Source organism: Gymnodraco acuticeps, unplaced genomic scaffold (genome assembly GCF_902827175.1).
Source record: "Gymnodraco acuticeps unplaced genomic scaffold, fGymAcu1.1, whole genome shotgun sequence".
In the NCBI taxonomy this organism is placed as follows: Eukaryota; Metazoa; Chordata; class Actinopteri; order Perciformes; family Bathydraconidae; genus Gymnodraco; species Gymnodraco acuticeps.
The window spans coordinates 436,466-450,849 of record NW_022991533.1 but is presented as its reverse complement, the minus strand read 5'-3'; the positions used below and the strand labels follow the sequence as shown (position 1 = coordinate 450,849).

Below are 14,384 nucleotides of genomic sequence, written 5' to 3'. Positions count from 1 at the left end.
CAAATGCTTATAACGAAAATAAAATGACTGGACTCGACAGACTTTGAAGCCGGTGACTCCTCGTTTGAGGCTGCCATTGAAAACCTCAGCTGATTTTGTCATTTCTTGTTCATACTCTTGATATCATAAAATTGTTAATGAAAGTATTGTTATAATGACAATTATATCCTAAAGAATCTATATGAAGACTGTTTTAAACGTTCCTCTAACTTGGCTACAAGATCTATTAAGTGGACAGAAGGCAAACATTAATGCTCTTCTGTCTTTCATCGTCCTCCTCTCTTCCCAAATCATTGGCCATCTTGTAGCTTTGCAAAACACCGCCCTGTGGCCAACACACACACTGCGCACATGTCTACTGCATCTACACACTACAAACTCTCGCCTATGTATGTCTTCCTTGTATTTATTTGTTTCATTTACTCATCCTTTTTGTTTTGAATAGAAATCCACTTTAGATCTGGTAATTATTATGAATATTTTTGACTTTCAGATTTGAAGGGGTATTTATACATTTCCTAATAATTAGCACTTTTGTGTGTCCTCCAAAATGTTATTGTGTCAAATATTTAAACAAATCTATAAAGTTTAAAGAATGACTTTAAATGAAAGCACATCACAAATGTAATGACTTATCAAGAGGATCTCTTTTTCAATCAGAATGTCAGCACCCACAATAATGCTGATTATTATTATTTGTTCAACGCTTTTTAAAAATCTCTGTCCCATTAACTTTTGTTTTCAATGTGCTGTAACTTCAGATTCGTAAATATTTTGGTCAGGACTTGTTCCGTCTGGTTGTTTAATAGCTTCTTTAAGTGCTTTTATTAACCTCACTTAGCATTCAATTCATACATCTTAAATTAATGTAGGGCTTTTATTGAAGTAATGCAGCAGGCTGAGCATGCAGGATAACATTATGGAATTTTTCATAAGGGTCTCGCTGTTATTTTTATACAATGTTTCTATAAGTCTTTTGATTTATTTTGCCTCGAATCACTCTGCGAAATGAATCTACGTTCCATTATTTGTTCCCCTTATTGAACGTCATTCAAAGTACCTGCACTTTTTTTATTCCAAGAAAAGATATTTAATTAAAGCATTAAATACATTAGTCTTTGTGTTTTCATCATTTATTAAATGCTGCTTTTTTTTAATGTTTTATTTTGTATGGAAGACGGCAAAGCCAAAGATGAATACACTGTTTTACATTCATCTGACATACTGTATTTAAATGTCGTCATCAGAGAGCTAAATGAGGAAAATAAAGAGGAGCGTAGCCACAGCACCACATGTAATACAGGTTTAACATTTTGATGCACATGCCAGGAAACAACAGCCCAGCACTACAACAATACTGACTAACTGCTTAGGAGTGACCCCTCTCCTTCTCAGCCTGGAAACTCACATCTTCGAGTGTTTAACTTCTGACCTCTAGGGGGCAACAGTGGTTACATTTCGATCCAAAATACAATACATTGGAGAACACTATGCATTGCATACAATGAAAATACATACTCATTATAAGCCAACAGTCAGCCCTGCCCTGTTTTGCATTAAGAGGACACATTGTGTGGATTACATATATATACAGACTCCTCTGTCTTATTTGATGCCAGTTCTCAAATCAAAGCGGCCTCTTGGTTCATGACTCATTCCTAGACATTCTAGGATCTCACAGTAGAAGTACACATCCAACCAAAAAGTCAATACTGACTTGCCTTGCATATCCTTCAGTGGTCCGCCTGTCTTCCACTCAAATTTGGTAACATCCAATTGCTAAGCAAACCTAACTTCCCTTACCTAATTAGTTATGTTAAACTATTGCAGTTGCATAACTTTGGCTGCTGCAATCATCACCCACTGTGAGCCAGAAATGCAGCCTGGGGCTTTGAATTGAAAAAGCCTGATGACCACTATTCTCTCTCTATCTTGATAAGAGCTTTCTCTTGATGGTGGGGCCTTTTGTTTGTCTGTGTTTGACAGCTGGGGATGACTCTCAGCAAGGAAAATGGCTCAGGGGTGTCAATAGTCTGTTCCCTGGTTGCTGTCAATGCCCCCCACCCCCATCTCTATTTTAGTATGGGTGGATTGCATCGTTAGCACTTGAAGGCCTTTTGTGTGACTTGAACTCAGTCGTTTGCGTGATTTAATTTGACTGCTAGGAAAAAGTTGTGTCTGACAAGTTGTGTTTATCCAAAAGAAGATGTGTGTTGTCAAATTAGGTTCCTTCCAGTTTCACCAATTTGAGAAAATGTTATATAGAAAAAATGTATTGATCTATATGTCACAGATATCAAATAGTCAGTTGTAAAAATGACTGCGTCTTGTGTGTGCAAGCAAGCTAGCTTAAAATATATTGAAAGAACTAGATTTGAATCTCTAATGCCAGAATATGTTTAACATTTGAACATTGTTTCCCCATGTGCCACATTGTCAGGTCAAAACTATGCTGTCTGTCACCCTTCCTCACACAAAACCTAGGTCTTCCCAACTTGAGCACAGATCAAACATAATGTGCCATATGTAGTAAGTAAAGAAGGCCAGAGAAAGTTTTCCTACAATCTAACCATAAAAAACTGAAAGACAATGCTTTTGCTAGACTGCTAAAACTTGGATGTGTAAAATGTCAGTCCTGTCAGTGACATATTCACTGAGAGAGAAGAGAGCTGATCTCATACATTCAAACAAGGCTTCCCTTCAATACACACAGATATCACTGGGACACACCTAGGTCTATTTCCTAGGAAAGGTTATCCATGATCCAAATGGCTGCACTGTGGGGGGAAGGGGGTGGGTTGATGTTGGTGTAAAGCCATTGATTTGAGGGCGATAAGGGTTCCTTATATAGGTTTGATGCATTTGGCCTTTGAAAGTCATAACTGTCATTTCATCATTTGCTTAAACTGCGGTCTGTTTTGGTAAAGCTTCATTTTGAAAAGTCAAAAGGGTATTCAACACTTGTTTTCAGCTGCACTCTATAATGTCTCTCCTTCAACCACAAATAGTGAAGTTGGTAAAATGTATTATCATCCATAAATGCAAGAGAAAACAAGTTTAAATGTCAAGCAAGAACTAATCAAATCATTTATAATGTTGCTATGGTTCAATTTGTAACATATATTCCATGATACAAATGTACCTTTTAATGTGTTGCTTTTGTTCCATCACATCACACATAAGAAGTAAATTCTACTGTTTAAGATGTATTTTTCTGCATTCCAGGGCTGAAACAAGTTTGATCAGTAGAGGCTACAATAAAAGAGAGACAGTTTAATCCCTGGAAGAGAGCATACCTCAGTGAATCCACTCACATACAGTACTCTAGGCCTGATAGCAAAAAAAAGGCCAAGCTCATTAGCATCTGTGCTTTGTTCAATTTAGGGCATAAAACTCGGAAAGGGGTGAGGGGCATAGCTTGTACTACGAGAGATGTGTTAAAGCAAAAAGTGTATGTAAAAATACTAGAACAAATATTTTAGGAAACAAGCACATATTTTAAAGACTAGGCTATGATGTGTTCAGTATAATACTCTATAGGCTGTGTGTATGTCAGAGTTGTGGGGGTTTAGTATAACAGAGTTGTAATGTTTGAGAAGAAGTTGTGAGTGAGAAGGTTTGTAGTTCATGGAATAACATTTAAAGTATACGTGCAATACTGAGTAAAGGGGTTAATCGATATTGAACACTTATAGCATTGTATTTCTCGCCCCTGTGCTTCTTAAAGCTGTCTTCTGTAAATACACCAGACTGAAAATCTTCATATTTTACAATGCTGTAGATCTATTTATACTATTTCAAGGTTGTTAAAATGTATAATGGAGAGACGTAACATATAATAAAATGCACACGATACTTTCTCAAAAAGTTCATCATGGCTGTATTATTTGTACTGTTTAGAAGCTGTTTGCTCACCTATTAAAACATGTTTTCATTTTATATCAAAGGTTGTTTCAGGAGCTGAAACGTTATATATAATAGTTTTAACAATCCTGCTAGATTTGATTATCACTCCAAAGCTGTTCCAATCACATGCTCTTTTTTAAATGTTGCCTGGTCCTCCCTTTTGAAGCCTACGACGATACATAAATACATCGTGTACATTTGGTTCAAAAAGCAAGTTAAAAACTCGTTACAGATAGCCTACATTGCTGTTTTGCATTATGCTATCGTGCAGTAACTTCTTTTCTGAAATCTCCCGCTTATTTGGCCCTGGGACTCTTCGTGAGGTTCTCATGAATAAACGCTTCCAAGACACATTAGCCTGACAAGCCTTGCGTCAAACCAACTGTAGAATTGATGTCTAAATATCACATCAGAAATGGCTCGAAACAGTCTGAGTCGAAATAGCTTGGTTTGTTGTGTTATGGACTGCGGCCACCAGTCGACGCTTTCGACGTTATGATTTATGTAACAAGAACATTTTGCTGAACGTTACGTAAAGCCTCTTCACAACACTGTGTGGCTGTCTGTCTTCCCGCACACAGCAAACAACGACTTAAATGGCTGTGAAAGATCACTACAGTTATATTTTTACACAGGCTTGAGTCGATGTAACCGTGGCATTTCAACCGCGTCGAGGAAAATAACATTGTTTCAATGACTACGCTTTACTTTGAATGAAATGGTTCTCCCGTCAGTCACATTTACACAGAGCCCTGTCTGCTTCCTGACGGAGCGCCTTGATTGGTTAACGGCTTTCCAGGAGGCTCAATGGAGGTCCGTGATTGGCTGACAGCTGTTGATGAGGCGGGATCATTTCAGCTGCGACTGTCAAGATTGGCAAAGAGCTGGCGCTGCTGCGTGCAGGTAAAAGGAACAAGCGACACAAAACAGAAAACATTTATCTTGGCAGAAAGCGAGGAGTGCGATGGAAACGGACTCTCCGGTGAAACATTTTTGCGCCGCAGAAAAGCAAAACGTTTAGGTCGGCGAGAAAGCGCAACACCTTCAGCTTCTTGAAAGAAAGTGCCGTTGTGTCAACCATCGCTCGGCTCCCGGGCACGCTTTGTATCGCAAGCAACTTGGACAGCTGCGTGTTTTCAAGCCAGCCATCAACAAAGAATGAAAGCATTCAAACGAGGTGAGCCTCACCGTGTTTGAATCACTGCACGTTTAAACCCCACACCATGTGCTGTCTATAACTCTGCTGTGTCTTTGCTGTTGGTTTTGCCTGGAATGCGGGCTTTTTGTTGCGAGCAAATGCAGCGTGTGTTTGTGCTCAAATTTGGAGGGACAGCTAGCCAGCTAGTTATCTCTGGAGGCAGGAGCATGGTGTCCATCTGGCGGCGTGACATGCGGGAGGCTGTGCTTTGCTGCCTGCCTCCTTTGTGCGCTCCAGATGGCTAATTTACCGAGTAGCTCGTCGGTTTGTTTCTTTTAAAGTAACATTTATACTTATCAAATAGGCTTTTTTCTCCGTGTATGATTTCACTGTGGGTGTGACGTTATTTATTTGACAAAGCAAGCTGGTGTAAAGTTGATGTTTGGACTGGCGTTACTAACGGTCAGATTCAAATTCTTACCTCGGCGTGTTGTTGAGTTCACTGTGGAGCAAACTTTGAAATGAGGACCATTTGTTCTCGCGTTTACAAGAATGAACAAGATACTCGTATTACTTTCCATGAGCATTTACTAGCTTATTTAGATAGGGGAGACATTTGGTAAACAAAAAGTTTGGCTGCCTGAGAGACGTTGCTGATGTGACATAATGTACTATTCTAACATCTGTCTAAAATACGTCATTGTTGATTGATTCATGATCCCACATTGACTGGCTGGAGATGGCTTAGGTTCATCATGGGAGAATGTAGCATTGTTGTGGGCCACATCTCTCGCTAACTGTTATTTGAAGTAGGATAACCTGAGATGTCTGTCTCAGGTTATCCAACATGAATGTTGCTAATGAATGGGAGACTGGAGTTGCTGATTTTAGTATTTTCAGACCCGATTAGACTGAGAAACTTTAGTCTATTTTTAAGAGTTTTATAGAGCTGAAATTCATACTTCTAGGAATATTTTTGGCACAATGTGCAAAATCCAAGTGGTTTTCAGTTCAGTGCAAAACACCAGGTTCTATCAGGTTGCATTTTAAACAGCTACAACACTTGACAAACTGTTCTAGTCATTTTACTCCATCCAAGAATCATTCATTTGGGTCAAAACATTTGGTCAAAAGTGATATATCAGGAATAAAATCACAGAGTTGCATTCAAGTAGTTATCTACAATGCCTACCCTTCCCTTGACACTTAAACTTGTTGGGGGAAGCTAATTTGCAGAGAGTTGGGGAAATGCACCAAATTAGCATTTTTATGTTTTGATTTCCCCTCCCACTTTTCTACCTTGGTTTAGTACTTTCCTCATTGTCGAGGAATGCAGAATTCACAAGACTTGTCAACTACTCCAGCAGTCTTGAGCCAGAGTGGCATGAGGTGAAAACAGCCTCTTTTGCATGGTCAACAGGTTCCTGGGCCACTGGCTACTGTGATGTTGATATCCACACAATCTTCTTTGTGAAGACAGCCGCTGCCCCAGGGGTCAGGTTTCAACCAGCCCGAGAGAAAGACATTTACTGCATTCTGTGGCCCACCCCTGGGATCAGGCATGCTCCATTTTGAGTGGAGATTCTCTCCAGTGGCCAACCACGGACTGACAACAGAAAACACACAACAAAGTTCAAACCTCAAAGCCATTGTTTAAATGTGTTCAGACCACAGACCTCACTTTGAATTGGGTCAAATTAGCAGGTTAAAAGTAACTGAAGAGTTTTGTGCACTTGTTTCCATTGTTGTGCCAAATCAGTGGAAACAAGTATTTTGTGCATTAAAAAAAGATTAACCCAACCCCCATTTTACAGAACACTCCTTGTGAATGTATAGCCATTTATACTATTCCTTATACTTCAATTGTGGCCCAAAAAACAACACTGAAGATTACCCTTTTTATACCTATTGCTGAGCAGATTTAATGTAAACGGTATGGCTAAATGGAACACTGTGAACATGACTGACAGCTCTGCTCCTCCCCCTCAGCTCTGGAAGAAGAGCATCGCCCGGATCAGGAGCACTCTTCGGCGATGTCGGACAGTGATGACGGCTCGCCGCTCGACCTGTCAGGAAGGGGGCTTTTTGGGAAGCGCCGTCGCCGCGGCAACCTGCCCAAGGAGGCGGTGCAGACTCTGCGGAGCTGGCTGTACGAACACCGCTTCAACGCCTACCCGTCAGAGCAGGAGAAACTCAGTCTGTCGGGCCAGACCAACCTCTCTGTGCTGCAGGTGAGGACAATTTATTTATTTTTGTGTTAAAAGTGTTAATCGTTTTTTTACCAGAGGTTTTCAGCATGTGCCAGAGAAATGACACTTGTGGTAGACACTGATTCTGCAGTCTAGTGGACCTGTCAGGTTGTCCTTTTCAATCTGTAAAAGGTTGCTTTGATAGTTAATATTAGTGCACACTCAATTTACTAATGTTTTATCACTATAAAGTCTGATGCTGCTCACCGTGTTCTTCAAGGAAACTTCACCCAACACAGTAAACAAAAAGCAAAACAAAAATCAGATGTAATCTCCAAACTGCAGCCTGAGAGTGAGCCTTTCCCAGCCTTCCCTTTTCACTTCATTGCATCAGTAGTAGACGTTTCCTCTTTGCCTCAACACACAGGCGTGCGCAAACACACTGGCAGCATTAGAGAAGGCGTTAAAGATCAGCGTGAGCACAGTTCCTTGTTATCTAGTCAGTTCACTGGAATGCTTTTGGCTGGCTTCTCTGTGGCTCAGCATATTTGAGCGCAGACCTTCATTATTGCCAGCTGTCTGAGTGCTCTCATCTCTGTCCGTCTCACTCTTTCTTCCCTGTGTGGGCGACTGTACCACTAGAGGGGGTAAGTAAAGCCTCGTGTGCACATGTACATGAAGAAAAGTATGTAGGTGGTTTTTAAAATCACAGGCCTCCAGAAATGTTTTAGAGCTAGAATTATGCCAGGGTTGGGTTATGGATCTGTAAAAAGTTATTTTGAACCAAAGAAGGGTTGCTTTATTAACAGATAAAAGGCCATCTTTGTGACTAAAACTCATTTTGTTTGAAATGTATTCAAGTATATCATCCATGTAAGCTTTCAGAATCAGTTCTGTAATACCTACATTTCTTACTCTTTCCCTAGATATGTAACTGGTTTATCAACGCGCGTCGTCGCCTCCTCCCTGACCTGCTTCGCAAAGATGGCAAAGATCCCACCAAGTTCACCATCTCGCGCAAGGTCGGCAGTAAAAGTGACAGCCACTACAATGGAGGCTGGAGCAGATCTTCAGAAAGCAACTCTTCCACCAGCCCCTCTCAACAGCGCCCGTCGGTCATCCGCTCCGCCCCGACCCTGGACCTCAGTCTTCTCGGGAACACGGCGACGGCTATTCTCACGGGAGCGGGTTTCCCTGGTAATGAAGGGTCGGTCCAGGCGCTGATGAGGCTGGACACACAGAGCCTTATAAGGGAAGCAGAGGAACAGAGGGCAAACACGTTTTGTCCCACCAGCACAACAATGGCAGCTAGCCCCAGCGTCGGCCTCTTCAACACGCCTCCCCCCACTCCCCCCGAGCTGTTCCCCACTCAGGACTTCAGCGACCTGAGGCTCCTGGTGGACGCAGCTCTGCAGAGGGCCGCAGAACAGGAGAACCTGAAGAGGCTACAGGAGAGCCAGAGCAGACCCACAGAGGCTGTAAAGACTGAACAGGTGGAGTCGCAGTGTTACAGCAGTGACATGGGCCCCACGCCACCTCCAGAGGACAGCCAACAAGTCATGGATCCTTCCAGGGTTCAGAGTCTGATGGAGAAGGCTATGTCTGTGTCAGCTGTTACTGCAGTACAGGATCCAGACATGCTTCCTTTAACAGCCTCAGTATCGGTGCCGGTGCCCGTTCTCGTTCCAGCCTTGGTTTCAGCCCCGAGGCTATCTCCTCTCCTCATGAATAAAGTCACCTGGAGCCCCGTGGAGAATGACATAACTTCCAGCGCAAAGCAGGCTCCGCTCCTCCCAGCCCATCTGCCAAACGTAGTGCCAGTGTCCGCAGTCTTGGGACTGCACAATCCTCAGAACCCAGCTGCTGCTCAAGCCAAAGCCCCAGCTTCATCTCCAGCTCCACTGCTCACTGCATGTCCTACAGAGTTGGTATCTGTTCCATCACCTGTTGTACTCCCAGCCACAAGGCCTTTCAGCCAGACATCATCCCATACGCTTTTTCCAGCTGCTCCTTCTCCAGCCATCACAGACCCCAGAGGTGTCCCACTTTACCTGCCATTCCACAAATCCCCCGCCATCCCAGTCACAGTTCCATGTACGCCGCTCCTTTCAGCTGCTGTGTCGTCTCCGGCCTCTGCCCAAACTCCAACTCCCCTCCCTGTTTCAATCCCAACATCATCCTTTACACCAGCGATGCAGCCCCCTCTGGGCCTGATGTCCCACCTCTCTGCTCCTCTTCAGCTTTCTTCCAGCAGCATTAGTGTTAGCAGCGCACAGAGGAATTCAGCAGTGGTGCCCAGTGTTTGGAGCATGGTCCATGCTGATAGCAGGCAACCCACTTCTCTTCAAGTGGTAAAGACCCCCATCACCACAGTGTGGGGCCCACAGCACAGCCTGCACACAGTGAGTGAAGCTGTTAACTAGGAGCTGATTTTTCTTCTTTTTCTTTTTAATATAAATATATATATCTTGGAGGATAGAGGGCAAACATTCCTGTTGGCTGGACTACACTGTACATAGGAGAATGTGTGTATGTGTACATCACCAGTCCCCTTTCGTCGTAAACGCATGTGCCTGCAGAAAACAGGATATGAAATCAGATTTATGAACAAGGACAAAGTGAAGTAACAAACATGAGTTGTTATAAAGACTTGCTGTTTCAAGCAACCTTTTTTTAAATGTGCTGTTCCTCGATGAATTGCACCTGCCGGTAAGAACACTTTTGATGTCATTTCTCAAAAAGGAACATTCCAGTGTGGAGAGCTAATGTGTTGTACAGTTTTGATGCCATTTTCAAACCTCTTTCCGCATTACAATTTATGAATGAAGATGAAATATCCCGTAATTGTACAAAAGTTCAAATGATGTCATTTTCAGGACCAGCAGTTAGCCTCTTCAGTAGCAGACCTGGACTGTGTTGAATGTACAAAGACATTGATATCATTGGCTAGGCTGCCTATCATCCATTTCCCTCCAGCATAAAGAGGAGGGAATTTGTTTTGTTATTCCCACGCATAGCAACAATGTTTTAGTCATTCAGATTTTCTCTCAAGAGTCGGTTCTTTTTATAAATTCACCCTGTTTTTCTCAGAGATGAGCACAAGGGAAATTGATTGAGTCTGTCTCAATGACTCGCCTCAATGTGTCTGTCTCCATCACATCCCACCCCCTTCTTCCTGGCTTTTTATAGCAGAGGGGATTCATTTGCACTCATGAATTGTCATCTCAACCACTCAACGCATGCTTTAAAGCATCACGTATTTTCTTATTTAGCTATTTCCAATCCATAAAAACAAAACCCTATTTTCTGTGTTTTTGCTCAAAGCAAAGCAGTTCTGTCCGTTTAATTGTCCTAGTTCCGTTGTGCACGATTTTCAGGGACTGTTGTTGAAGTGCGCTGTGGCCACAGGATGAAGGGGAGAGGGTCACATTGGATCTGTTACAGAAATCAATTTCAGTGAGGAGGTGAGCAGCTTGGTGGTCTGATGACATCGAGCTCTAACAGCTCCTGGAATGAAACTTTAAACCTGCTCTGAGACTTTATCTTTTGTGGTGGAAAAACACTTTAAACATTGGATCCATTATTATATAGATTTCCCAGTTCGTTTGGGGCCATATGAATTTGTCAATTTAGTTCAAACCTGAATGTCTTACTATTTGAAAGTTGAATTGATGCATGTAGTGTCTCGACGAAACAAATGTAGCGGATGATCTGCAACGGCAGACATTTGCTGGAGGTTTTCCTCCCAAGGGGGGTACAACAGCACATCATCAAGTTTTCCTCGTCTGTGCTCATCCACCTGTATTTAGAAATGGTTACAATAGGATTTCTTATCATTCACAAAGCTGTAGTTTCCATGAAACTGTTGTAGCATAAACCTCAATATATGACTGAAGGCCATCAGGGCATCAGTTAACGGTGGCATCATGTGGAAGAGTTCCTATGTGAATAATACTAAAGCAGGAGTGTGCATTAAATCTTCACAACTGTCATGTTTACCGGTGTCATTTAGCTGTACACGATATTATTTTACAACTGCAAGTAGCAGGAGACAACAGAAGAAGAAAGTCTGATGATTGGTCAGAGTATTTGCTTCATCGCACTCGGAAAGCTTTCACAGCAGATATCAAATCTCGTACGCTGTGTTTAGTTTGACCCTCCTTACTGCTTGTATTGCGCTGTGGATGTCGTAGGAGGTACTCACTAGACTGATGTGCATTTATACCTCAATTTACACAGGTCATGTCAGACTTGGGTCATATGTAGAATACTAAGTATTAAAGTAATATTTCTATTGTTCATACTACATCATGCCACTGTGACAAAACCTCTTATCTGATGGCATACTGGAAACGGCTGGCTAAAGATTAGGAAGGCAGGTTTTTTTTATAGCACGATTAATGTGATTTTTAGATGCAAAATGGCGCTCCGATCAGACAATGTGATGACACATGTAAATATTTTTCACGGTCATGTTTCTTTGTTTGCATTGGTATTTTTTTCACAAAAATATCAAACTGTCGTTTATTTACAGCGCATTATTATAAAAAGTCTTTTTCAGGTTTGTTGTGAATCATGACTGACCGCTAGCAGTATGATAGGCTGCTGTGCCTTAAACCTACGACTGAGGGAGTAATGTCTCTTTTTTTTATATATATAAAAACTTCTCAATAGTCTGTGCAATATATGCCTTAAACTTTAAATGTGTTTTTGTATAAGCATTTCAAAGAAATAAAAGTTCAGTTTTTCATAAATGCTATTTCTTTTCCGTCTTGTGTTGCCTTTTGAAATGCTGACTTTAAATTGATTGACTTTGTGTGAATAAGCAATATTATAAAAACATTTTCACCTTTTCACAAAGGCCTTGTATTAGAGGAGTCCTCTTAATACAATTTAGCATTAAGTTGTCAAATCCATTAATGACACATCAGTCAGGATACATAAGTAGTTACTTTAGCATTAATGTCACTGGTGGACAAAGATGTTTTATACATTTCATTGGTTTTGTGTCAATCAAAAGCAATGTATTGAACCCTGTTTAGAACCGGTTCAGATGTGACCTAATGCCCTCTGACTGCCAACAGTCTGAGAAAAAGACATGAGGGATAGAGTGAATGTACGTAGATTATCCAACAAAAAAATCTGTAGATCAGAGTCTTGAAATTGTTAGTGTTGTTTAAGATACAGTATTTCGCTTCATAGATGTAAACGTGAAGTAAAGAGACACCTGTACGAAAACACCCCAAACACATTGCGGACGATGGCATGAATACACTTACTTTATTAGCCGAACAACATTTCAAGACTGAATTCCTTCAAAACAAAAACATACCTGATCCTTTAAAAAATACACAAAACCAGCCGATGGTAGGAAGAGTTTAGACTTAAAGCTATACTAAACATTTCATCAAGATCACCACTTTTATAAACACAATCAAAATGAAATCTTTCTATCCATTTCTAGCTTACAAGGATACAAATATTACAGATATGGAGACTTGTTGCAGTGCTGGTGCGGTAGCTATTTGGCCGGAAGAGGTAAACATTGCTGGTACTGTACAAACACCCCCGCACACACAAATAGACAAACGCACATGTTAGATTCCAAATGTAAAACGTCCAATCAGCTGTCTAAGTGTCTGAAGCCGCAGTAGACTTGTAGTTACAAAATTCAAATGCACCACTCTTCATGGTAACTTTCAATGATGATACTAGTTAAAAATACATTGTGAAAATACACTCTAGATCCCAAACAAATCACAAGCTCCTACCTTTCAAAAACATGTTTGAATCTAAATAAGTGAAACTCTTTTATGAAAGACTTTGATACATTTCTTCTAAACCTATTATGTCCATAAAGGTAGGAGCTAGCAGTTGATTTGCAGTGTGTGTGTGCGGGGGCCCTGAGGCACTCCGTCCTCCCTCTACTCGTCATCCTTGTCTTTGGCGCCGTGTTTGAGGATACGGGTGAACTCTGCGTAGTTGAAGTTGCCCTTCTTGTCAATGGGGGCCTCACGGAACAGCTCGTCCACATCTTCGTCTGTGAAGCGGTCGCCCATGGTGGTCAGCAGCTCTCTCAAATGGTCCTCGTGGATCACACCTTAGACACAGTTAACACCCATCAAGTTCCAAACAGTGACAGTAAAAGTGCCTTGGTGTGTGTTTTACAGTATTTTTTGTTTATGCAGACTCACCAGATCCCTCCTCATCGAAACAGGCGAAGGCGTTGCGGATGACGTCTTCAGGGTCTGTTCCGTTGAGCCTTTCTCCAAACATGGTGAGGAACATGGTGAAGTTGATGGGCCCCGGTGCTTCGCTCATCATCCCCTCCAGGTATTCATCAGAAGGGTTCTTACCTGAGGAAGAAAAACACTGTATCATGTATCATGTAATCTTACTTGAACTATTTGGTTAAGAACTAATTGCCTCCACCAAGGAGTTTGTTAAGATGTTTGTGTTAGTATGTCAGGTATAGATACTGATTTGGACCAAGTGTAGCATTGGCCATGGGGAAACCCACTCAGTTTTAGGAGCTGTTCCGAAATCGCAGAGCTGATACATAAATTACTTTTCAATTTGTGTTTACGTTGCAAGATAAGGGTTGCAAGAATGCAATCCAGCAGTTAAAATAAAACTTTGATCTGCATATATCTTATTATTTTTTATTTCAAAGTAGGAACGAAAAATGGTCCTTCCTTATTTCAATGTAGGAATGAAAAATTGATGAAGAAGCACATCCAAAGTAAAATAACCGTTGATCCTACATTTCCCCTGATGTATATTGCCTCTTTCATTGCTACCCAAAAAAAGCACACTCACTCCAATCTTGTAGTAAAGGCTTTCTGTTAATAATGGGTAGAATCCAAGCCCAAACTCATAATGTCATCAGGGTTGTTTAAGTTATCTCAGATTTGCCATAGAAACAAAGTGTAGTGAGAGCAGCGTACCCAGAGAGGCCAGCATGTCGTGCAGATCCTCCTTGTCGATGAAACCGTCTCTGTTCTGGTCGATCATGTTGAACGCCTCTTTGAACTCCTGGATCTGAGACTGGTCGAACATGGCGAAGACGTTGGAGGTGGCCCTCTGAGGGCGCTTCTTGGTGGTCTTTCCCTTGGCACGTTTGCTCGACATGGTGGCGGCTGGTTCTGGGC

The 14,384-nt window shown here is 41.7% G+C and overlaps 2 protein-coding genes across 2 annotated transcripts; one reads left to right on the top strand and one right to left on the bottom strand.

Moving 5' to 3' along the window:
• The first annotated feature begins 4,549 nt into the window (after positions 1 to 4,549).
• LOC117533411 (nascent polypeptide-associated complex subunit alpha, muscle-specific form) lies at positions 4,550 to 11,987 on the top strand. The gene is made up of 3 exons (XM_034197120.1): positions 4,550 to 5,083; positions 7,034 to 7,275; positions 8,160 to 11,987. Exons 1-3 carry the CDS (start codon positions 5,065 to 5,067, stop codon positions 9,654 to 9,656), a joined length of 1,758 nt encoding a protein of 585 aa, XP_034053011.1. The 5' UTR covers positions 4,550 to 5,064; the 3' UTR covers positions 9,657 to 11,987.
• A 502-nt stretch (positions 11,988 to 12,489) lies between these two features.
• myl9b (myosin, light chain 9b, regulatory) lies at positions 12,490 to 14,384 on the bottom strand (the record flags this gene model as incomplete). The annotated part of the gene is given in 3 exon segments (XM_034197121.1): positions 12,490 to 13,333; positions 13,428 to 13,589; positions 14,181 to 14,384. Coding segments are annotated over 3 exon segments (522 nt in total). The 3' UTR covers positions 12,490 to 13,157.

Coding starts and splice junctions, on each gene's coding strand:
- LOC117533411 (XM_034197120.1), top strand. Junction 7,276..8,159: donor CCAACCTCTCTGTGCTGCAG/GTGAGGACAATT, acceptor CTCTTTCCCTAG/ATATGTAACTGGTTTATCAA.